General features: G+C 42.7%; 1 protein-coding gene across 1 annotated transcript in view; it reads left to right on the top strand.

Moving 5' to 3' along the window:
* Positions 1–24,581, top strand: part of C2CD5 (C2 calcium dependent domain containing 5) — a 1,535,590-nt gene that overhangs the window by 1,225,499 nt on the left and 285,510 nt on the right. The window contains 1 exon segment of the mRNA XM_029600113.1: positions 17,068–17,157. Coding sequence (XP_029455973.1) covers positions 17,068–17,157 — 90 coding nt within the window.

Here is a 24,581-nt window from a genome sequence, read left to right on the forward strand (position 1 = left end):
CTGCCTCGTTCTTGAGCAGCTCTGTGCCTCCAACCTCTTTGCAGGCCACACAATAGACTTCAATCAAAATCGTCCCCTGGAGACATGGGTTATTTTCTGTGCCCAGCTTTAGAAAAAAAACCCTGAACTGACACCATATGTGAAGATGGCTTAGCAAATCTTCTGGGCTGGAGCAGTAAACCACGTGACTCCAGTCTTTTCTAATGCAATATTCACTTTTATTGATACAGACATCAAATGCTGACAATCCTTTGCAGTATTCATACAGATTAGCAGACTGCCTTCCCTAAGGACAGTGTGCCTTCAATACTCATAATCCTTCTTAGAGAGGGTCAGGAGCTCCTACTCTTGGACACATGTGGCCTCTTAAACCCAGCTAGGTTTACACTGTTATTCTACCCCAGCTGGTCCTGCCCTCAGGCCTCTCCCTGCTCCAGCAGGGTCCAATCCTCAGAGCTCTCCCTCTCTCTATGGGATTTAAGGTGAATCGGGCACCATGCCTTGTACTGAGCAGGTTTAAAGGGGAAAAATAGGGGCACTCTATCATACCATGTAATTTGCAATTATTTATTTATTTTATTTGTAAGCTTTTATATACCGAAGTTTAGGTAAAGGCCTTCACTCCGGTTTACATGTATAACAATAAATTACAAGCGAAAACATAACTGGTATAACAACAGATATGGATAGGTTATAAAAACGGATACAAATTGGTTATATATAACAGCTTATATAGCAACAGATTAGGTATATCGTCAGTTACAAAGAGATTAACTATTCGTAATAGTAGGAGGTAACGTTTATCGTGTGAATGGTTAGCCATTACTCACATAACTTTGAAATGTGCCCCCACAGTAAAAGATAAGAATATTTTTTTTAGTAAAATTGAAACATGCTAAACAGAAAGATATGTGAAAGTGTGCCTACTTTTCAACAAATGAAAAATACAAAAACCCATTCAGTTGTCCATATTTAAAGACCGCTGAGCAGGTAAGTTCTCCAGATAATTTTACATTTTCTATTTGTGTGAACTGATTTGTTGGCACAAATTTAGCTAATAGCATTCAATATGGCAGTATTTGGCTAAATAAGTCAACCTGCCATTTTTACATCTCCAGCCCTGCCCCTTTTTGTTTGAAAAACTTTATCTGTACAAAGTTTTATGTTAACAAAATTACACTTGCAAAAGCAGCATATATTTAAATGGCCAGATTTATTTCCATAAACCAATTAGGAGACCCAACAAATAGCACTGCTATCTTTTCCACCTGGCACATTGATGTTTATTTAGTTATTTATTTATTTATGTATTTAGGTGTTTTATATACCATCGTTCCAAATAAAAATCACAAAGGTTTACAGTATTAGCATTCAAATTCATGGTCAATGATCATATGCTTTGTATTAAGGATCATCTTCTAATTCAACACCACAATGAATACATATTCTAGTTCATAGTCCTACATATTCTAGGATATCACAGTAGCTCCTATATAATCTTGATCAAATTAATACTTTCTCGGTCTACACAACAGAGAATACAAATTCTAATTCTGCTAGTACTATTTTTATATCATTTATTATAAATTGCATGTTTGACTAGCATTATCTCTGGTACTGTCAATGCAATTATCAGCATGATAGTAGTTTAATTTAAATCAAATACATTTATAAAGAGTCATGTTTTCATTTCACGCTTGAAACTCTTTCTATCTGTTATCTGACGTAATGGCTCCGGGAGTGAGTTCTACAATTTGGGGCCTGCTATTGCAAACATTCGGTCTCTTATTTATGTTAGGTGTGTGTTCCAAGTGGAGGGTACCATTAGAAGACCTTTGTTTTTTGTTTTTTTTTAATATTTATATATTTATTGATTTTCAACATATTACATAGGAAAATACATATTCCATATTATTTTAACAAAAAATTCCTTCCAAATATGTAGTAACTTCTATAATACAATCAAAATGCAATTTGGATTTCAAACATCTTTAAGTAAAAAAACAACGGAGGCATTAATATCCAACAAGGGAGATTACATCACAAACTTTTTTAGAAACATTTGCATTGTAATTCCTGCATTTATCATTTTTAACTGGCTATTGGGGATATTGCTGCATTTTTCCTTTGTTCAATAAAGGTTTTCAGTTGTTCTGGCGAGAAAAAGATAAAAGTATCATGTTTTTTGATCACACACTTACATGGGTAACGCAATACATAGGAATAACCCATATCTAATACTTCCTGACGAAAAGTCAGGAAGTTCTTCCTTTTTAACTGTGTAAGTGTAGATAAATCTGGGAAAATTTTTACGATACCATCATTAAAGGAAATGGGATATTTTGTGAAATATATTTTCATCACTTTATTTAATTGTAGAAGATTCATAAATGATACCAGCAAAGTACCCCTATCTATGATCTGATTATTTGTGCTCTCCAAAAAATTTGTCAGATTCCCTTGAAAGGGAGTCTCCTCTATATCCATATTGGGGTTTCTCTTGGGGATGAAATAACAAAAACTAATCTCAGGCAAATCATTATCAGGAAGAAACAAAACTTCTCTGAAAAATCTTTGTAAGGTTTCCATAGAAACTTCACCCGCTATACGTGGAAAATTTAATATTCTCAAATTTAATCGTTTAACATTATTTTCAAATACCTCGATTCGCCTGGAAAGAAACTCTCTGTCTTTAACGACAGCTAACTGAAACTCTGAATTTTTTCTCCCCATATCCTCTAAAGATTTAACTCTATCTTCTGTTTCTTTTAATTTATTCTGTATCTCTAATACACTCTGATTGTTTTTCCCAGCATTATCATCCATTTTCTTCTCCAAGCCTTTCAAATTCAAACTCATTGCAGCCATCATATCCCACAATGTATCCAGCGTAACCACTGTGGGGCGTTCTAAAGTCTCTGGTAATCTCTCTCCACCTGCAGTTTGATTTTCTTCTGCTTGGACTACTTCCCCTTCAGCACCACCAGGCCGCAAGGATATATGTGGTCTGGTTTCAGTGGACAGTGATTGATCCAGAGATACTTCCGAAGCTCTCCACTCGGGTGGCAATCCCAGATTGGGGCTCAGTGAAGCCTCCTCCATGGATTCTGATCCCCCTCCCTTAGGGGCAGAGTCAGCGGATTCTTTGGCTACTGGTGTTAATGCAGGATTTACCATGAAGCGAACTATTTCTTGCTGTGTTAAAGGCGGAAGTTGTAGGGAGGGAAAAACCCTTACCTTACCCTTACGCTTAGGAGGCATCTTTAATAAAATCCACTTGCAGAAATGGTCGTATTCCGGCAACAATGCAGTTTATTTAACCTCCGTGACAGTAGTTCTTAACTAGTAAAATTGAGTTCTCTCCACCTCTCGACTCCGAACGAAGCCGAACAAAGCCGCGCGCCCCTTAGGAGCGCGCGGCTTGGTGGCGTGCCGGCGGCGGTGGCGCGCCGCAGGACGCTGGTCTTATAGGCATCCTCCAGGGGCTCCTCCCTCCAAGCGGACAGGTAGCAGAGAGGTCCAAAGCAGGTAAAGTAGCTCACCCGGGGCTGTTGCAAACAAGAAACCGCTGCGTCTATCTTTCTCTCTGACGCCGGTCTTATAGGCGTCCTCCAGGGGCTCCTCCCTCCGAGCGGACAGGTAGCAGAGAGGTCCAAAGCAGGTAAAGTAGCTCACCCGGGGCTGTTGCAAACAAGAAACCGCTGCGTCTATCTTTCTCTCTGACGCCGGTCTTATAGGCGTCCTCCAGGGGCTCCTCCCTCCGAGCGGACAGGTAGCAGAGAGGTCCAAAGCAGTTAAAGTAGCTCACCCGGGGCTGTTGCAAACAAGAAACCGCTGCGTCTATCTTTCTCTCTGACGCCGGTCTTATAGGCGTCCTCCAGGGGCTCCTCCCTCCGAGCGGACAGGTAGCAGAGAGGTCCAAAGCAGGTAAAGTAGCTCACCCGGGGCTGTTGCAAACAAGAAACCGCTGCGTCTATCTTTCTCTCTGACGCCGGTCTTATAGGCGTCCTCCAGGGGCTCCTCCCTCCGAGCGGACAGGTAGCAGAGAGGTCCAAAGCAGGTAAAGTAGCTCACCCGGGGCTGTTGCAAACAAGAAACCGCTGCCAGAAGACCTTTGTTTTTTGATCCTAGATCTCTTTTTGGTGATTAATGTTTAAGTGTCACTCCTAATAAGCATGGATCAATGTTGTTGTTGATTTTAAAAATGAGGGATAACACTTTATAATGAATTCTATATTGTACAGGAAGCCAGTGCAGTGGTTTGGTTATAGTATTTTGTTGTCTTCAAGGTGGTTCTCTAATTGTGATAAAGCTGCTTTCCCTAGGACGTTTGTGATGAAAAGCAGGTTTGATATTTGTCGGTAGTTGCCTTAATCATCGATTCTGCCGTTTCTGTTTTCAAAATCAGGTTAATCACAGCTTGTTTTGCCCTACTGGGGACCAAGCTGTCTGCTAGTGAGTGGTTTGTTATGGTTGTGACTATTGGAGTTATTACACTGTTTACTTTTTTCAGGGTACTTGCCGGAATGGGGTTCATGTTAGTGATTTTTTTGTTTTCTTCATTCTCACAGGACAAGCAGGATGGTAGTCCTCACATATGGGTGACGTCAGTGGATGGAGCCCTGCTACGGAAAACTTTTCTGACACCACAGGTGTCTTCCCTCAGACTTTTTTCCGCTCTGCAGTAAGTATAGCAGTTAGGAGCTCTGTGAGAAATTCTCACATTTTTTCCTCATGGAAACACTTAAACTTTTACTTCACAAATGCTTTTTCCCTGTGCGGGTCTCCCTTCACTTCCATTTAATCGACGCCCTGTTTTTCGGTCAGTTCTTGTCACCTCACTACGATTTCCCCGGCCTACCAACCGAATTGCGGTCTTCACTCTCCCTATGTTTTCACAGTTAGCCCCACATAGCCTGCAAGTGTCCTCCTGTGACCCTCTACCTGGTTATTAGCGCTAGTGGGATAGGGACTTCCACGGTTACCATTGCCTCCAGGGCCTCTGTCAAATTCATACCTCTGTACCTTCATGCAGTCGATGCCCCCATCGCTACCGTCGGTACCCCCTTCCATGCCATCCTGCCTTTTTCGACACCTTCGACACCCCTTCCCCCGCGGTCCGTCGATGCCATCAATCCCCACATCGATTCTTTCAGTGCCATCAATGTTTTCATCCATGGCGCTGATTTTTCCATCAGTGTCATCAATGCCTGGGCAGATGCCATCGATGCATACCTTGGTGTCGTCGGTGCCATCGATGCCCAGGTTAGTTCCATCGATGCCCGGGTCGGTTCCATCGATACCATCATCGATTCTATCGATGCCCGGATTGGTTCCATCGATTCTATCGATGCATGGGTCGATTCCATTGATGCCATCGATGCCTGGATCGATGCCATATCGATGCCAATGTCAGTGCCATCGATGCCCAGGTCGATGCCATTGAGGCCGTCGACGCCCGTGGTCATGCCGTTGATGGCCATGCCACCGATGCCATCGGCACCCGTCTCCATCCATCGATGCCGTCGACGCCCACGACGTTTCCATCGGTGTCCTCGTTGTTCCTATCAATGCGGCCATCGATTCCGTTGATGCCAGTATCAATTTCCCAATGCCATCGATGTGTATTCGATCCTTCGATGCCACATCGTTTCCATCGATACCTATATCGATGCCGTCGGTACCTCCGTCATTGTTATCATTGCTCTGCCCAGGCCATCGACATTTTTTCATATATATTTTTGACGATATCCTAGAGGCTGCTCCATGCCACCAGCAATACAGTCAATACTGACATAACACCTACACGCAATGCCCTCGCCTAAACACAGTGCTCCATGCTTTGGGTTCTTTACTAAAGCCCTGTATTAGCCTATGACACTATCTAGTGCCAGGAGCAGTGCAGGCATGCTGAAAGTCAATCATCATTAGCCATCCAAGACAGCGAGGGCATCCACCTCGGCGCTGGGGAAAGACCGGGCCGAGCACCGTGGCACTCATTGTCACCGGCACGGTGACTGTCTGCCACCGACGCCATCCAGCACATCAGTGCTATCCTACTCTGTGCAGGAGAATGCCCGGGCCGAGCAACATCGCTGCTGCCACCGCCACTGTTCCACACAGTGCTGGCAGTCCTCGGTGCTCCAGAATGACCGGACCGAGTTCAGAGGAATTCTGCACTGGCGTCACGATACATCGAGCCGCTGCAAAGAGGGCAGGGTTCATGAGTCATAATGGCTCCCCTATACCCGAGGCATTCCCCACCAACACCGTTGCGGGGTTCTGAACCTCCACAAATTACTGTTGTAGCGCCAGACACGCTCAGCCTGTTTCCTCTGTACCTGCGCTACCATACCAGGTTACAGAGTTGTCAGACGTTTACATCCTTCAGGCTATCCCTCGATGACTCCTGAAATCCACGGAGCCATCAGTCTTCACCGGCTCATCCTCCTGCAATCCACGACGGATGGTAAGTACTCTACACTAATCCCGCTTCAGCGACAGTCCCATTGAGACCTGTTCTCTAAATCGGGCCATATGGTTCGAAAGGTTCTAGGTTGTCTGGTCTTCCAAGAACCGTATTACTGTCACATATCGCTATTGCCAGCTATGTCGGACACAGTACCAAGAGAACCTCTCTACCAATCATTTGGGATTACATCAGGACATCCTCCCGTTGTCAGCAACAGGACTCTGTACTGATTAATACTCTGGTTTCTGGTTCCTAATTAAGGACCGAAATTCCAGATGCATTCGCTGATCTGCTAAACACAAGATTTAGCAAACACTGTCTCAATTGCAAGGCCACCTAGAGACCTGGCGACAAGTCTCGATGTTTTCTTGTATAGCACACAGAAATGTGGGTAAGACATTTACCGCTCACGCTCCCGTGGGAGATTACATGATATCCAGATTATGTCAGCCCCGCCAGTTGGACACCTCCTGGTCTCTCAACTTGCCGGATATCAGAGCGGCCACCCCACTTTGTACCAAGGTTCAGGGTACATTCCCCCGGACGCTACAAAGCGCAGGGGGTGGAGTTTTAATTTCACTATTGTTTCTTTCAAAAGAAAGTAGTTACTCTCCACCTATCCTGGACCTCAGAAATACCAACTTTCTTCAGAAGGCACAGATAAATGGTATCTCTAGTCACCATGCTTCCATACCACAGTAAGTAGGTTGCCTCTCTCCTCTAATCTTTGTATGTGCTTTCTATGTACAATCTATGTGCTTTCTATGTACAATCCCAAGCTTTGCTGGTTGCACCAGCTTCGGCAACTTAGGTATTTCATTAAATCACTAGCAGTGATTGCTGTTTCTTTATGGAGTAAAACATCATTCACGCTTTTCCTTGCATGGACAGCTGCATAACAGTCAAACCAAGCAAGGAGCTCTATCTTCTTCATGACTCACTATAAATCTACTATCTGGGATTGCTGTTATCTACCATAAATCCCATATAGCACACCACAGTCACAACGAACTTCCTGTCCAACAACCGCGCAGACATTCTAACAAATTCCTATATATCTTTGCGAGCATACACCATAACCTCAGCCCCTCAATTCTTTCATTGTTGGGCCATGGCATTTTTTCACCATGCACTTACTCATAGGTCCAAAATTTGCTATGAGTAAGATTCAGTGAAATTCAATTATCAGTGGACCTAAGCTGTTCAACCGTTTTCATCCTTGATCCATATTGCAGAACTAGAACCAAAACCTAGACTGGTCCTGCTCATGCTCGCATTTACTCAGGGTTGCAGAGTTCGCACTAACATCTTCTCACCCCAATATGCGTCTATTCCGCTCCATGCAGAGTTTCACATCAACTTCCTGGAGCTTCGAGCCATGAGTTATGCCTTTATGCCTTACAATACTGCCTCTGCATTGTTGGGCCACGGCATTTTTTCACCATGCACTTACTCATAGGTCCAAAATTTGCTTTGAGTAAGATTCAGTGAAATTCAATTATCAGTGGACCTAAGCTGTTCAACCGTTTTCATCCCTGATCCATATTGCAGATCTAGAACCAAAATCTAGACTGGTCCTGCTCATGCTCGCATTTACTCAAGGTTGCAGAGTTCGCACTAACATCTTCTCACCCCAATATGCGTCTGTTCCGCTCCATGCAGAGTTTCACATCAACTTCTTGGAGCTTCGAGCCATGAGTTATGCCTTTATGCCTTACAATACTGCCTCTGCAACAAACCTTTGTGCATACAGACAGACAGCATAGTGACAATGTGGTATTTCCAACACATAAGTACGCACAACCTCTTAGCTGCTCTGCTAGGAAGCTGCGCAGCACTACCCTTGGCTCTTGCTCACTCCATGCATCCCCGGGCCACTTATCTAACAGACTTACTGAACGCACTAGCAGACCTTCTCCACATAAATTTCCATCCTCTCGGATGGTCTCGGATTATATGTGTAGCGAGGAAAATCTTCTAGCGCTGAGGTCAACCGAACTTGCCCTCTGCGTCTGAATCAAACCATACGGTGGACAGATTCTACTCCCTACACATGTCTCCAATGCGTTCCCATGGACACCTTTGCTGCAACAAAGGCCTCTTATATGTGTCTCTTTCGATGCCTCTCATAGCCAGCACCCTTATTATGCTGCACCGGGACAGGGTTCACTGTTCTCAGACCCACGTCCTGGCCGAGACCAGTATGCTTTCCCATAATTCTCCATCTATCACACCAGTAACCAATTCGCCTTCTCACAGGTCAGTCTCATATCATGGACTCACTGATGTTCTCAGGTACTTATAGCGTCTCAAAAACCTTCTACACATAAATCTTACCATTCAAAATGGCATGATTTACCACGTCTCATTAAAAAAAAAAAGGGTTTTACCCCCTCTTTTTCTACACCACTCTTTTCTCTTACTCCCTCAGATTCTGCTTCCCAGACATCCTCCACATGGGTATGCCTCGGCGTACCACTTGGGAGTGGGGATACCCGATTAACGGTTCAACCCCTTCCGAGTCAGCTTACCATGGGTTATCCACTGATTAAGCCGCCTCTATTTTTACTGGTTACGGAATGGGACCTATATATTAGTGCTTACAAGACTCATGCGTTCCCCGTTCGAGCCTTGCCATTCCTCTCACTTAACAGTCTGCAATGGGAAATTCTTTCCCTCGTAGTCATCACTTCTGCCAACAGGGTCAGTGAGTTCCACACCTTGTGACATACTCACCCGACCCTCCGTTCCTCCGTGACCGAGTGATTTTACGTATTCAATTTCATATCCTTCTTAAGGTAGACACAGTATCTCACCTTACTCAGAATATACTCTGCCCACTTTTTCCCAACACCTCTCTCTCACCAGAGCGAGAGGGTTTTCCACTCCTTGTACTGTAAAAGTGCACTTGCATTCTATCTAGACTGCACTACACTCCATAGGAATTACACCTAACTCTTTCCTCCTGTGGCAAAAGCCAAGCTGCGAGTTCCAGTGGGCAAACAGACCTATTCTTCCTAATTGACGGTCTGTATCTCTTTTTCCTAACAAGCAGGCATTTCACTACAACACTGTGTGTAGCCACACTCTGTTAGGGCCGTACGAGCTTCAATAGCTCATCTTCGGCCGGTGCCGCTTGTACATATTTGTAAGGCTGCGACCTGGAGCTCTCTCCATACCTTCGCAGCCCATTATCGCTTAGATAAGACTGGCCGGCATGCTTCCATGTTTGACCAGTCCGTCTACTCCTCTTCTTTTCGGTTTAACTACCCAACATCCTTCCACCAAACCGTTAAGGGTTTCAGGATGCCCTCCTTACCAAATTCCACCCCCGTCATTGTGCCTTTTGCATGTCTTGGGTGCATTTGGTACACTCTCGGGCATCCTCAGCTCAGTACTCACCCATATGTGAGGACTACCATCCTGCTTGTCCTGTGAGAAAGCAAGTGTTGCTTACCTGTAACAGGACAGCAGGATGTTAGTCCTCACGAAACCCATCCGCCACCCCGCGGAGTTGGGTCTACATATGTTTTATTATTTTAGTTTCACTTGCGCTTTTTGCTATAAGACGAGACTGAGGGGAGACACCTGTGGTCACAGGGATAATTGCAGGCTGAGCATGCTCAGTACACTCAATGTGCCAGCGTCAGTCAAAGCTTTATAGAAACTTTGACAGAAAATATTTCCGTAGCAGGGCTCCGTAGACTGACATCTTTCATATGTGAGGACTAACATCCTGCTGTCCTGTGAGAACAGGTAAGCAACACTTGCTAATTTCGATACTGGGTCGAATGAGTTCCATGTTACTTACACAGACTGTTTTCCTGGTTCATTTATTGGTTGGTCGGGGGAGAATTGTGATTCAAGTGTATTGATTTTAACGATGAATTAGCATATTCATTGCATAAGCTCTTTGTGAAGTTGTAGTTGTTTGAGATGAAGGAGGATGGATCCTTGATTTGGTTTTAAATGTTTCAAAGAGTAGTTTTAGATTCAATATTACACCATGAATCTGTTTCACGTAGTATTCTTTTTTAGCTTTATTGATTTGTTCACTGTATTTTATTAATAGGGATTTGCATTTTTCTAGATATTCCGTAGAGTGGCATTTCCTCCATTTCTTTTCAGATTTTCTCAGGGTCTGTTTAGCATGTCTTAGCTCTTCACTATACCAAGGTTTATTTTGTTTAGTTGTGTATTCATCATTTTGAAATTTTTTTTTTTCTGGATTGGGCATAGGTATCGGCTATTTCATTGATGATTTTGTCCCAAGAATCAAAAGATGAGGAGGTGTTATCGTGATCAAACTCAGTTATTTTGTTTTAATGGTTTCCTCCAGTGTTTCAGGTTCTGTCTTTTTTCAGTAGGTGAAAGACTGATTATTGTATGCATTTGTTTGTTGTGTGGTGAGGAGAGTTACTTCTGCCTTTATTAGTTGGTGAATAGCCCAAGATAGTATTGTGTGGGAAGGATTGGTTTTGCAAGTTATTGCGATTGGTGAATATTAGGTCAAGGATGTGTCCTGCTTTGTGGGTAGGTTGGTTACAAATTGTGTCCATCCCATGGCTTCCATAGTATCCAGAAATATTTTGCATGATGTAAGCTAAGGGAGAACATAGCATAGTGGCAGGGCAGCAAGGCAAGATACATGCAGTGATGATAAAGCTGATGGGGAGATTCCCTTAGAAAGAAAGGCTACAGAGTGTTAGGAGTAGCAGATGTGTGAGCTCTTAGTGATATGGCGTAGTTGACGCATCCTCAAAAGCAAACCCCAGAGGCCTATGTCTCTGGGGTTTCAACTTTACCAGCTGCCTCCTCTACAGGTTGAGCCCTTGTATTCTAGTGGCCAGTAGGACTTAGCAGTGTCCCTAAGGTGGATGTGGTAACTAGAGTCCAGAGACACACCAGATTCAGAGTAGGCAGCAGGCTTAGTGGAATCAGAGACGGGCCAAGGTTGAGACAAGCAGTGGGCAATAATAGTGAGATCCAGGCAAGGGGTCACTTCCAGGCGGTAAGCAATCATGGTCAGGTCCAAGCAAGAGGTCAGGATTGGAGGGTCAGTCCAAGGGTGGATGAAGGCACACTAAAGAATCTGGACAGGACAAATGAGGAAAACAGAACTCATTTATTTAAACAAGCCTTTGATCAAGTATTTATAGAGATCTGTTTGTCCTCTCTTTGAAGATCATTATTTGTAATTCTCTTGACTTGTTCATTTAAATTGTTTATGTAACTTGTAAATAGTGCAGTTTCACTATTGAATAAACCTCCAGAGTTAGCCAGATAAGTTTATCCGGCTAACTTGCAGTTATCAAATCGCAATAGGGCCTTATCGCATGCGGATGCAAATTTGTATTCGAATGGGAGGAGTTTGGATGGAGTAAATGAAATTGAGGGTCTGTTAGCATGAAGTGGGAGAGAGAGCCAGTCTCTGTAGACGCTCACATATAATATTACTATTTATGCCATTGTAGGAGAGGACATTATAAATGCAGGTGAGGTTTGGAGGGTTGGTTAGATTTTAGGGAGCTGTTTTACATGCACAGTCAGAGGTACGACAGCACAATTGACATCAATGAGGATTTTCATTCATTTGGAGTGATGAAAGATAAAAGAAGAGTGCGTTCACACCTTTGACTGTGCATGTAAAACTGTCCCCCAAAATCTATGCCATCCCCCCAAATCTCATCCTGAGTTACTAGTGCCCCCTCTTCTAGTGGCATAAATAGTAAACTTATATGTGAGCCTCTCTGTCTCTCTTTCTCTCTAGCAGCCTGAACCGTCATTTGCGATAAAAAAACCTTTTCGGGCAGTAACACTCCATGATATTTATAGCGATTGATAAATCTAGGCCTTTGCTAGCCAGACTGCATCTGAATATGGATCTCTTAATGTATTTACAGATTAAGAGTAGAGCCGGTCTGTCTGTGTGTGGGTGCCTGAGAAACAGGGCTTTGCAGTCAGAGCATATTGTCTTTGCACAGTTCATATACCACTATTCTGTGTGCATCCTGGTGGCCACAGACCCGACAATGTGACTGATGGAAACAAGTTTGTAGATGTGAGGTCAAACAGCTAAATAGGGGAAAGTTCTTTATCTTTTCAAATAGTACTAAGACTCCAAGAAACTAACAAATAGCAGAATTAAAACAAACTGAAGAAAGTATTTTTTCACTCAGTGTACAATCAAGCTGTGAAATTTGTTACCAGAGGATGCAGCCATGCATCCTGCATAGCTAAGTTCAAAACGGGTTCATACAGATTCCTAGAGGAAAAGTCCATAAACATTTATTAACTGTTATGGTTTTGAGGTGTTGGAGTGGATTCTTGGGTACTGTGGAGATGGCCACGCCCACGGGGAGGAACCCTGTGAGGAACCACAGTACTAGGCTAGACTCAAGACATGCAAACACAGAAGTTATGTCTTTTATTATACAGCTGGATGGTACCACCAGAGGTGGGAGTAGTGAGGTGATCCAGTAAGAGCAGTCCAGGGATCCTCGGCTGAGGAAACCCGTCTCACAAGGCAGATGTTAGCAGCACTCCATAGTATAGGGAGTTCTGGATGCAGGTTCCCAGTGTAGAGCTGTAGATGAGCCAGACTGACAAAGTTAGATTACTCACTAGATGGTAGCTGTATAGTTGGAAATCCCAGCAGGCAGAAGTAGTTGGATGCAGGCACCAAGGCAGGGAGATCTGGCCCTCGAGGAACGAGTACCTGATCCAAAGAGGTACCTGAAAATAAAGCAGGGGGCCCCAGAGGAGCAGGTACCCAGGTTAGATGAAATACTCCGAAGGGCAGAGAGAGCTTCCAGTGGCAGCACGGAAGCGGCATAGTAGCTCAGACCAGAAGCATTCCAGTCCTTGCTAACTCGATTTGTTAGCAAACGAAGGGCAGGCTAAATACCCAGATGCCGTGACGTCACTCGAAGGGGATGCCCCGAAGTCCCACCATGACGTGGATAAAGACGTGGGTGGTGTGCGCGCGCACACCCTAGGAGGCCCTCAGGAGAAACATGGCAGATAGACTTGCCATTGCCATTCCGGGGACACCGGAGAGAGTGGCATGCAGACGCGGCGGTAGCCATTTTCCCAAGGCTAGCGGGGAGAGCAGAGAGAAAGGTGAGGCACAGAGGTCGAAGCCGTCTGAGACCAACGGACACAACATTAGCCAAATAGACGTGGGAAAGATTCTTTATATGTGCTACTTAGAAGCCTGTGCTTCTAATGTAGATTCTTAGCAACCCCACGTGTGACCAAGGCCTGGGGTGCAAGAGGCCACTACCACTGACTGGGTGAAGAAATGAAGAATCTGGAGCCTGGGAGGGTATAGATTTTGGGTGAGGGAAGGTAGGGGGGGCCCTGGAGCCATAATTATTTTACAATTTACTGAGTGGATGGAGGGTATCCCGGGACTGGCAGCGGTGATTATATTTTACTTTAACATGGAGAGGGTTTGGTGGTGCTGCAGACCTGGTCCAGTAGAGCCAAGCACTTGGATTTCAAGTGGTAGGGGCCGGTAAGCCCGAGAGTTTTTTGTTTGTTTGTTTGTTTTTTTATTCTAGATGCTCCACTTAACCTGCTATATTCTTTTGATTAGGTTAGGTTTAAAGTTATCCAGGTAATCAGGAATATTCAATAGGATGTTTATCTCACTGAATTTCCAGAGCAAGTTATCAGCTAACTTTTAGCTCCTAACTTGTCCACTAAATTGGCCTATTGAATATGGACTTCTTAATGTATTGTTTCAATAGATGAATGAATCTAAATCAGCCAAAGAATGTAAGAAATCAGGGTATTTTCATATTATATATCAAGGATTGTTTGGCTTGCTAAATTTGTTGGTTACTTGTTTTGTGCTACACTAGAAGCCATTGAATTCAGCTATTAATCAATCATCTAATTCAGCCCTATGCCTTAAAAGTATTGTGAAAATCAGTATTCATAATAAAAAAAAAATGACAGAATGCAAAACAGGCACAGAAATTCATGGATATGTCATGATCAAAATTATTTTTTCCTGTTTTTATTATTATTTTTATTGTATATACTGTCGTTCGGTATCGCCATCACAACAGTTTACATGGTTCGATCAGTATATGACATTTACATATGAGGTGCATGGTTCATAAACAGAGAAGATACGTGTGCAATTAGTTAATGGTATTTTGTACAGTAGGCAGTGAGAATAATGGTATTTGTACAATAGCGGTGAGAATATTAGGTATATATACATGGTTGGGTCACAGAGGTATATCAGGTTTGTTAATGTTTGTCAATATTAGGTGATCTGGGTGTCAGTTGATTGAGGGATAAGGGTCTGTTTCGGTTCAGTTGAAAGGTCTGTTGTTAGTTGGTTGCTGAGTATTCCTTGCTTGTCTTGGTAGCTTTTGGAGAAAAGCCACGTTTTCAGATCTTTTTTGAATGTTTTTTAAGTTGGGTTGCAGTCTTAGATTCCGTCGGGGAGGGTGTTCCAGATTTTGGGGCTGGCAATGGAGAATGCTCTTTCTCGGGTTGTGGTGAGTTGTGCAGTTTTGATGGAGGGGACTGCTAGTAGGCCTTTGTTGTTTGATCGTAGGTTTCATTGAGGATTATGGGGGGGTGAGATTTAAGCTTGCCCTGTCAGTTTGTTCTTTGTGTAATAATTTGTGTAAGATGGTCAGTGTTTGTGTGTCTATTCTGGAATTTTATTGGTAGCCAGTGTTGTGATATAAGTAAGGGGGTTATATGTTCATTCTTTTTTGTGCCTGTGAGGATTCTGGCAGCTGGATTTTGTAGGATTTGGAGTGGGTTGATGTTGGAAAACGGTAGTCCAAGAAGTAGGGAGTTGCAGTAGTCAATGTTTGAGAAGATGAGAAGTTGAAGTACCGTTCTGAAATCATTTGGGGTTAGGAATGGTTTTAGACATCTTAGCGTTAACAATTCGTGATATTCCTCCTTAATATTGGTTGTTATGTGGTTCCTGAAGAATAGTTCATTGTCCATTATGACTCCTAGGTTTCTTGTGTGTGTTACTGGGGAGATTGGGTTCATCTGATTTTCAAGTTTGAATGGTGGTGGTAGGGAAGGGCTGGGTTTTCCATCCATGATTATTATTTCGGTTTTTTCGATGTTTATTATGAGTTTCATGTGTGTTACTTGTTGTTTGATTGATCCTAGGAGTGTGGCTGCTTCCTTGTAGGTATCTTCCAGTTTATTTCGAATGGGTATTAGAATTTGTATGTCGTCTGCATAGAGGAAGTGGGTGACTCCAAGATTGTTTAGAAGATGACATATTGGAAGTAGGTATATGTTGAAAAGAGTGGCGGACAGGGCGGAGCCTTGGGGAACTCCAATGTTAAGGTTAATTTTTTTGGATAGTGTGTTATTAATTGATACTTGGTAGGTTCTGTTAGATAGGTAAGATGAGAACCATCGAAGGGTTCTGTCGGTTAGTCCAATTTCTGTCAGTCTGTCCAGGAGAATTGTATAGTTTACCGTGTCGAATGCAGCTGATAAGTCTAAGAGGATGAATAGGGTATTTCTGCCCGTTGTCAAATCCTCTTAGTATTGTGTCATTCAATGAGAGTAGGAGCGTTTCTGTGCTTAAGTTTTTCCTGAAGCCGAATTGCGTTGGGTGTAGGATGTTGTTCTGTTCAAGGTGGTCATTTAATTGGGAGTGAACAATCTTTTCAATGATCTTGGCTATGAGGGATAAGTTTGAGACAGGGCGGTAGTTTGAAGGGTTGTCTGGGTCTAGATTGTTCTTTTTTAGGATCGGTTTAGTTACTGCTGATTTGAGTCAGATGGGGTAGTTTTCTTCAGTCAGAGATAGGTTGACAATATTGGTGAGCATTTCAATTAGGGTGGGCTCCATAGTTTTAATGGTTGTTATGGGGATGCTGTCGAGGGGGTTGGCAGGGTTCATTTTTTTGATAATTGACTGTATTTCAAGGGAGGAGGCTGGGTCGAAGTTTGACCATTTTGGTATATCTTTTATTTTCATTTTGATGGTTTGGATGTTGGAGTTAAGGTTGTTGTTTATTAAGTTTGTTATTTTCTTATTAAAGCAAAGTTATCGCTACTGTTTTTTGTGTATGGTGTTATCTGGTTAGTTGGGGTTTTGGTGAGGTTTTGTACTATGGAGAATAGCATTCTGGATTTGTGTTGGAACTTATTGATTTTGGTTGAGAAGAATTCTTTTTTGGCATTGTTAATGAGATTTTTGTAGTGGGAGAAGTAACTTCGATATGCGGTTAGCATAGATGTTGTTTTATTCTTATGCCATGCCTTTTCTTTCTTCTGGAGCTGACGTTTGGCCTCTCTGATGTTTTCGTTATACCATTGGTTGAGATGTTGTGGGTATTTTATTCTTTTTGTGATAATGGGGTTGATGTCCGCCACAGTTTTGGTGATGTTAAGCCATGAGTTTCTGGCATTTTTGGAGTTTGAAAGGTCTATGTTTGTTAATTCAGTTTGGAGTGTTTTTTGGAGGAGTTCCATGTTGAATGTAGGACGGTAAGTTATTTTAGTTAGCAGTCATCTTCATTTGATGGTCATACCTTTTCTTTTTATAATGTATTTAATAATAACATAATTTCCTTTATATTCAACAGAGCCTGTATTTTAAATTGAGATCCATGATTCCCTGCTGTCTCTGTCATGTCAACTTTACAGTAGCTCTGCCAGAGGATGAACTGATACAGGTAACAGATTATGAACCCTACATTGAAAGACACAAGCAATTATATTTGGTTTATTTGTTCATCTTTATATTTGATGCAAAGCAGAGACAGTGAGACACTTGTGGGGTTTATGACCTGCATCACTTTCATCTTCAAAGAACACTTACAGAGCTTTCTAGAACAGCTTTTGTGCCCATACTGTATACGTTGTGAAGGAATGGCTGTACTTTCCTTCCATAACCTGCGCTAGAGCAGGCATCTAGCCTGCTCTACCTTAAATCTTACAGGGAAAGAGAGCTCTGTGGGCAGGATCCTGCTGGGGCAGGATAAGAATGTGAGGAGCTCCTGTATAAGGATCTGCATGAAAGTATTGTAATATTACACTTCTAGAAGAAGGTAGGTAGTTTACTAAATGTTTATGTGAGAGTACACTGCTAGAAGAAGATAGGCAGTCTACTATTTTATTGTTGAATGAAAAAATAAAGTTTAAGTTGTATGAAGAAAGACTGGAGTCAGCATGGTTTCCTGTCTCCAGTCTGGGGAGATTTGTTCGGCTATCCCATATGTATGGGTGTGAATATATATATATATATATATATATATATATATATATATATATATATATAAGTAGCAAAAGCCCATTCAAGGACAGGGAAATAATGTAAAGTAGGGATGTGCAGAAAAAAATGTGTTTCGGCTTGTTCATTTCTTTCGCTGGGTCCTACATTTGTTTCATTACTTTCAAAATAGAAAAATAATTGTTTGTTTCATTCGTTGATTCATTTTCCATTAAAGTCAATGGGAAATATTGCAGTCTATTTTGGGATCCAGAATAGTGGTTTTCATATCAATTCTCATGAAGCTTCTGAAAAGAAATCATCAGAAGATGAAAAGAACTGCAAGTTACTATGTTATGGCAAAGTGGCACCAAAATTGTCATAAATAGCTTAAGACTCCATAAAGGGACAAAGGAGTGCTAGCATTGGCAGGAGTTCTCCAAGGCGTTGTGAGAGCAACAATGAAGCAGCAAGAGGAGTAACCCCTATCCCAAGGTGCCAAAAGAGGACAACAGCAATAGTGATATGAACCTTTGATGGCATCACGAGAGGCAAATTGGCACCAAAAGTGGCATCAGCACCCTAAAGCACCATGAAGGGGGAACAAAGCAGAAAAGAGGCAGGAAAAATTCCAAGGCACTTATAAAGGGATCAAGAATCAGAAAGAATGGTACCAAGATTTCAAAAGAACATGAGAGTTGCATAGCAGCCCCCCAGATTGGCAAGAACACCTCAAGGTGTAAGAGCTGGAGTATGCCAGGAAGGCACAGTGGCAGAAAGAGCCCCACATTGTAAAGTGACACAGAGATCCCGAAGGTGTAGCATGAGAGGCATATCAGTAAGGCAGAGTGGCTTGGGAGATGCCAGTCATTCTGTTCAAGCACATTTTCCATTTGTCAGAATCAGTACAAGGAATGAACTGGGATAAATATCATTGTCTGGAAATAAACTTTGATTACATTCTCTGCTGTAAATTGTTCTAGATGCTGAGAAGAATAGTGATTGTCTTGTGAATAGAGCTTTCTGAAGGAGCCTGTTATCACATGTAGAACATCTAAATGGTTTCTCAAAGAAATGTGGTGTGATTTTCCTTGAAAGTGGTGAGGGTTGCTCCATTTAGAAACCATTTTTCATGTTTTGTAACTGAAGTTTATCTGTTCTAAATGCTGATTTTCTGGTTTTGTACAAATTGAATCTGTCTGACTCAAACTCTGACAATACACAAAATTTGGAAATGGTGACTATCCTCTGTTTTCTGTTCTGCTTGCATTTCATCCTGCTGACTGTGGCTTTTGCAGACAAAACAACCCAGTATAAACAACAAACAAAGCAAATGGGAGAACCAGACTGGGATTATAGAGGGCTAGAACAAAAGGAAGATCCATAGAACAGGAGGAGGGGAAGGAAAAATGTATATTTTTGGTCTTTTTTCAGTTTTCTCTGGGGACAAAAGAACATCCCAGTCTAGCCAACAAACAGGGTCATAGAATTTGGCTTGGTTTAAAAACGTAGAATTATACAAAGGAGGAGGCCCCAATGGTGGTGTTTGAGGCACAGCAAGCAGATGGAGTCAGTGCATATAGGCCCCAGTGGTGGTGTTTGGGGCAAAGCAGGCAGATGGTGTCAGTGCATGTAAGCCCCAGTGGTGGTGTTTGCAGCATAGCAGACAGATGGAAAAATTGCATTTAGACCCCAGTGGTGGTGTTTGGATAAGGCAGGCAGATGGAATCGTGCAGTCACGCCCCAGTGGTGATTTATGGGGCAAGGCAGGCAGATGGAGTCAGTGCTTAAAGGCCCTTGTGGTGGTGGTTGCAGCATGTCAGGCTGAAACAGGGTGTGTCAGGCTCCTGTGGTGGTATTGGGGATATGGCAGGATGTGTAAGGTCTCTGAGGTGGTGTTGGAGTTATGGCAGGATGAAATAGGATGTGTCATGCCCCTGTAGTGGTTGGAGCTTGGTAAGCGATGCTGGATGTACTGTCAGGCCGATGGCATCCAATTCTTTTTACCTCTCAAGGAAACATGGGCTAAGACCTTTCTTCACCAACTGCCTTACATCCATTCAAAAATGGATGTAAGGCAGCAAGGTGGTATTTAGACCTTGGCAGGCTGAAGCAGAATGGTTCTCCCCCTGTGGTGGTGGTGATGGGGGTATGGCAGACTAAAGCAGGACGTGTCAGGCCATGGTAGTTTTGGAGGTACCGCAGGCTGAAGCAGGATGTGTCGACCCCTGTGCTAGTGTTTCAGGCCTAGGAAGAAGAAGCACTCTGTGCAGAGCAGTGTGGCCCCTGTGATGGTGTTCAGGACAAGGCAAGCAGACATGTAGAACAGCAACAAGGCCTTCAATTGCTTTCATTCATCTGTCACTCACTTGACATATCTGGAAACCCAAGCACAGGCAGATTGATTTTAGGAACACTAGCCTTTCCATCAACTTTGATGACAGCCATGAGCAGTGTGGACTCATGATGTCCCCTGACATTGAAAAGTCTCATTCACTGGGCAAGCTAGCTGATGGGCAGGATAGATAGCACTGAACCATTCTGACTAGTTCTGGCCAGACGGTGGACTTATGTGTCCAATATGCCAGCACATTTGTGTCCATGTCCTCAATGGTGTCTGTGAGCAGCTTTCGCGATTGTCTGTGACAGATGATACTTTGTAGGCAACATAGCTTTGGCATGTTGAAGTGGAGGAGAAATACTGGGTCCCGATCACTCAAGGCCCAACTTGGGATCACTTTGACGAAATCACTGCATATGACACCACTGAAATTATCACTAACCTGAAACCTTCATCTAATCCCCTTAACCCGTGCCATACATATCTACTTAAACTTATCAAGCTGGATATTGCACCATTCAACACTAAATTCATTAACTCATTGCTGCAATTCAGTGTCGTCCCTGATCTCTTGAAACAAGCCTCAGTTCAACCATCAACAAGCCTCAGTCCAACCATCACCTCCAACTACTTCCCAGTCTTCTCCCTATCTTTCTTGGCTAAAGGACTTGAAACTGCAGTTCTCCACCTACTCTGTGATTTCATTGATACAAACAATATCCTCAACCAATACCATCTCGCATTCAGGAAGCATCACAAAACTGAACCGCTACTGCTATCCAGCTTTGACACGGTGAGATGGGGTTTTGATCAAAGCTCCTAATTCCTCCAATGTCAATCACTCCCATCCTACTCTCAAGGCTGCGCTCCTTTGGGATAACTGGTTCTATGTTGGCCTGGTCCTCTTCTTATCTTAACAACAAGACGCAACAAGTCCAGATTGACTCCATTATTGGCCCCCTGATGCATCTGATCTCTGGAGTACCCCATGGGTCTGCTCTCTCCACTGCATTGTTTAACCTTTACCTAACTCCATTATCCCACATCCTCAGCAAACGTTGGAGTTCACTATAAAATCTATGCCGATAGCATCCAATTCTTTTTACCTCTCAAGGAAACATGGGCTAAGACCTTTCCTCACCAACTGCCTTACATCCATTCAAAAATGGCTGCACTGTAATAAACTAAAGCTTAACACATCTAAAACCGAAATCATTGTGTTGTCATGCCATCCTGTTGCTGACATACCAAACCATATTTCCTTTGATTCTCATGCCATCTCAATTTTCCAAAAAGTACGAAACTTGGGAGTCATTATCGACCCCTCACTCTCTATGCGCAACCATATAAAAACTATCACCAACTCCTTCTAAAAACTGTGCCTACTCCATCACATCAAACCCCCTCAATTTTCAGATTTCAGGTCAGTCCTTCACTTCTTACTATTCTCTGGGCTAGACTACTGCAGTTCTCTCCTGACAGGTCTACCGTTCTACGATACATGCCCACTACAATTCATACAAAGCTCAGCAGCAAGACTCCTTAACAGCACTCCCATGTGCAAGAACATCTCACCTGTACTCAAATCTCTACACTGGCTCCCTATCTCCTACTGAGTACAGTATAAGCTAGCGATGATTCTGTATTCCTCAATACACAACCTTGTCTCTCCTCTACAATAAAATTCCATACCTCCTCCCGACCATTCAGATCATCTAACCAAATGCTACTTGATACTCTTCATCCAAAGCGTACCCACCTTGCGGAAACCAGAATGCACGCTTTCTTCTCTGCAGGACCACTCCTTTGGAACAACCTACCTCCTAAAGTAAGATGTCTCTATGAAAGGACTTTTTTCAAAAAAGCCCTAAAAACCTTTCGCTTCAAGAAAGCATTCCCCAACTTAAATAACAATGGATAACCCCCTACATGCCCCCCCCTTGGAGAATGCTACTTAATCCTCTCCTCCTTTCACCCTACCCTCTCCGCAAATGAACCTCTTCCCCCTTTCCCTAATGATACTACTCCTTAAATGCTTGTGCTTTCCTTCCCCCTTATCTTAAGATATGTGCATTGTCCTCTTCCCCCCTCTCCTTTTTTTTTTATCTGTGTACGCTTCACATTATACCCTGATTTGAATGTAGGAAGAGCAAGAAATAAATCCGTTTTATTAAATAAATAAATAAATAAATAAATAGGTGACAGAATGCTTCTCCTATTTGCACTACTGTCTGAGGTGCCTGCTGTTAGTTTTTCCTCCTGTGCTACACCTCTCCTCTGCCTCAGCCTATGGCACTCTTGTTCACAGACTTTCTCTGTTAGCATGCTCTCTGTTAGCATGCTCTTCATGTATGTCAGATTCTTGCCCTGGAGGGTGAGTCTCCCTTTCACAGGGGGTCATATAATGCAGCGAGCATGCATGTGTTATTTTTGGTGAGAAGTTCTAGTCTGTCTGTCATCTTCTGCAAGAAGTCCAGATAGCACAGCCCATCATGTCATTCCCTCTTCCTGTTTAAAGCAGTGGCGTAGCCAGAATTGATTTTCTGGGTGGGCACAAGGTTAATATGGGTGGGCTATAGGCATGCAGGTGTGAGACCTACTAATTGTATTCTTATTGATAAATAATGCCATATACTGCAGCCTGTAATGGCTTTCTAAGTAGTTTGCAACAGCCATTATGCATCATGCAAGAAACTTTAAAATATTTTACCTCAATTATTTCCAGCACTTACCAGCATTAAAAATTCCTTATTAATCTGTATTAATTAATTAATTTTATATTTATTGTAGTTTATAAATGCACAAGTATATCATGTAAAAAGCAAAGAAAACAAACAATCAGATCCAGTCATGTAATAAAACAAAAATTAATGTATTGTTTCATGAATCCTCTTTGCAGAAAGCCAGAAATCATCATAACTACAATAAAACAGTATTTAACATCAGAACAGGTGCAGAGCAGAGCTAGGACAATTCACATGGAACAGCTCCCCTGTGAGGAAAGACTAAAGAGATTAGGACTGTTCAGCTTGGAGAACAGACGGCTGAGGGGGGATATGATAGAGATGTTTAAAATCATGAGAGGTCTAAAACGGGTAAAAGTGAATCGGTTATTTACTCTTTCGGATAATAGAAGGACTAGGGGGCACTCCATGAAGTTAGCATGTGGCACATTTAAAACTAATCGGAGAAAGTTCTTTTTCACTCAACGCACAATTAAACTCTGGAATTTTTGCCAGGGGATGTATTTAGTGCAGTTAGTGTAGCTGGGCTTAAAAAAGGATTGGATAAGTTCTTGGAGAAGAAGTTCATTACTTGCTATTAATTAAGCTGACTTAGAAAATAGCCACTGCTATTACTAGCATCAGTAACATGGGATAGACTTAGTTTTTGGGAACTTTTCAGGTTCTTATGGCCTGGATTGGCCACTGTTGGAGACAGGGTGCTGGGCTTGATGGACCCTTGGTCTGACCCAGTAGGGCATGTTCTTATGTTAACATGTAAAAAAGAATATTCAAATTCTGGTGTCACCTCAGCAAAATAATCCCTCCACTGCTATTTTGTGAAGTAATACAAACTCCTGCAAAGAGGCATCTAGAACCTTGACATACCATACAGTCACAGCACTGACTCTCAGGATTCAAATAACAGCAACCTTATGAAAAAGCAGCAATGCAAATACTAAACCAGACCCTAGAACATTAATATATCACCTATCAGAGTTACAGAACAAGCTGGACTACTACAGAGAAACTACACGCTAGCAGAAATACTGCACTTCAGTCACACACACACAGGCAAAACAGAGACTGCCCTTACCTAATATAGAAATAAGAGACTACAAATTAGAAACAGAACCACACAGACAAAACCAAAATAGAAAGCCCAAGAAACTAAACTCTGAACAGTGGAATACTGAAGAAAGAGCCAAATTAAAAAATATAAGAAATGCACATTCCCAAAGATGGCATAGTCCAATTGCTAAAATCCCAAAATAATTTATTTTTACTTTTGTTGTCTGATGTTTGTACTTTTCTAATCAGTTGGTCCTGGTCTCTTTTTCCCGTTTTTACCTTGTCACTCATTTCCTAATCCTTTTCAGTGTCTCTCTTCCCCTACTGTCTTCTTCCTTTCCTCCCTCAAACACACACGCTTTCTCTCAAAGACTCCCTAACACACAAGCTATCACTCTCTCACACCCTCCCGCCCAGGCTCCCATTCTTATGCACACAGAGACGCGCACCCAGGCTCCCATTCTCACCCACACACACACAGGGCTTTTTCATTAGGCACAGCCAAAGTCCTACTTCTGCCACCGTGGGGATGGAATCCTACGGTGACCTGTCTGGCCCCTTCCTGTCCACGTTGACTCTTTTTAATGCAGTGGTTCTCAACCTTTTTCCCCATCGTGACACACCTGACAGACCATGTTCACATGTGTGACACACTGCTCATTACAATTCAAGGCGGAAATAAAAAATAAAGGTCCAGTATTATTTTTATTGTTAAGAATGACACAAGGAAAGATACATATTCTGTCTGAACAG

Source organism: Rhinatrema bivittatum, chromosome 4 (assembly GCF_901001135.1).
Source record: "Rhinatrema bivittatum chromosome 4, aRhiBiv1.1, whole genome shotgun sequence".
Lineage (NCBI taxonomy): Eukaryota > Metazoa > Chordata > Amphibia > Gymnophiona > Rhinatrematidae > Rhinatrema > Rhinatrema bivittatum.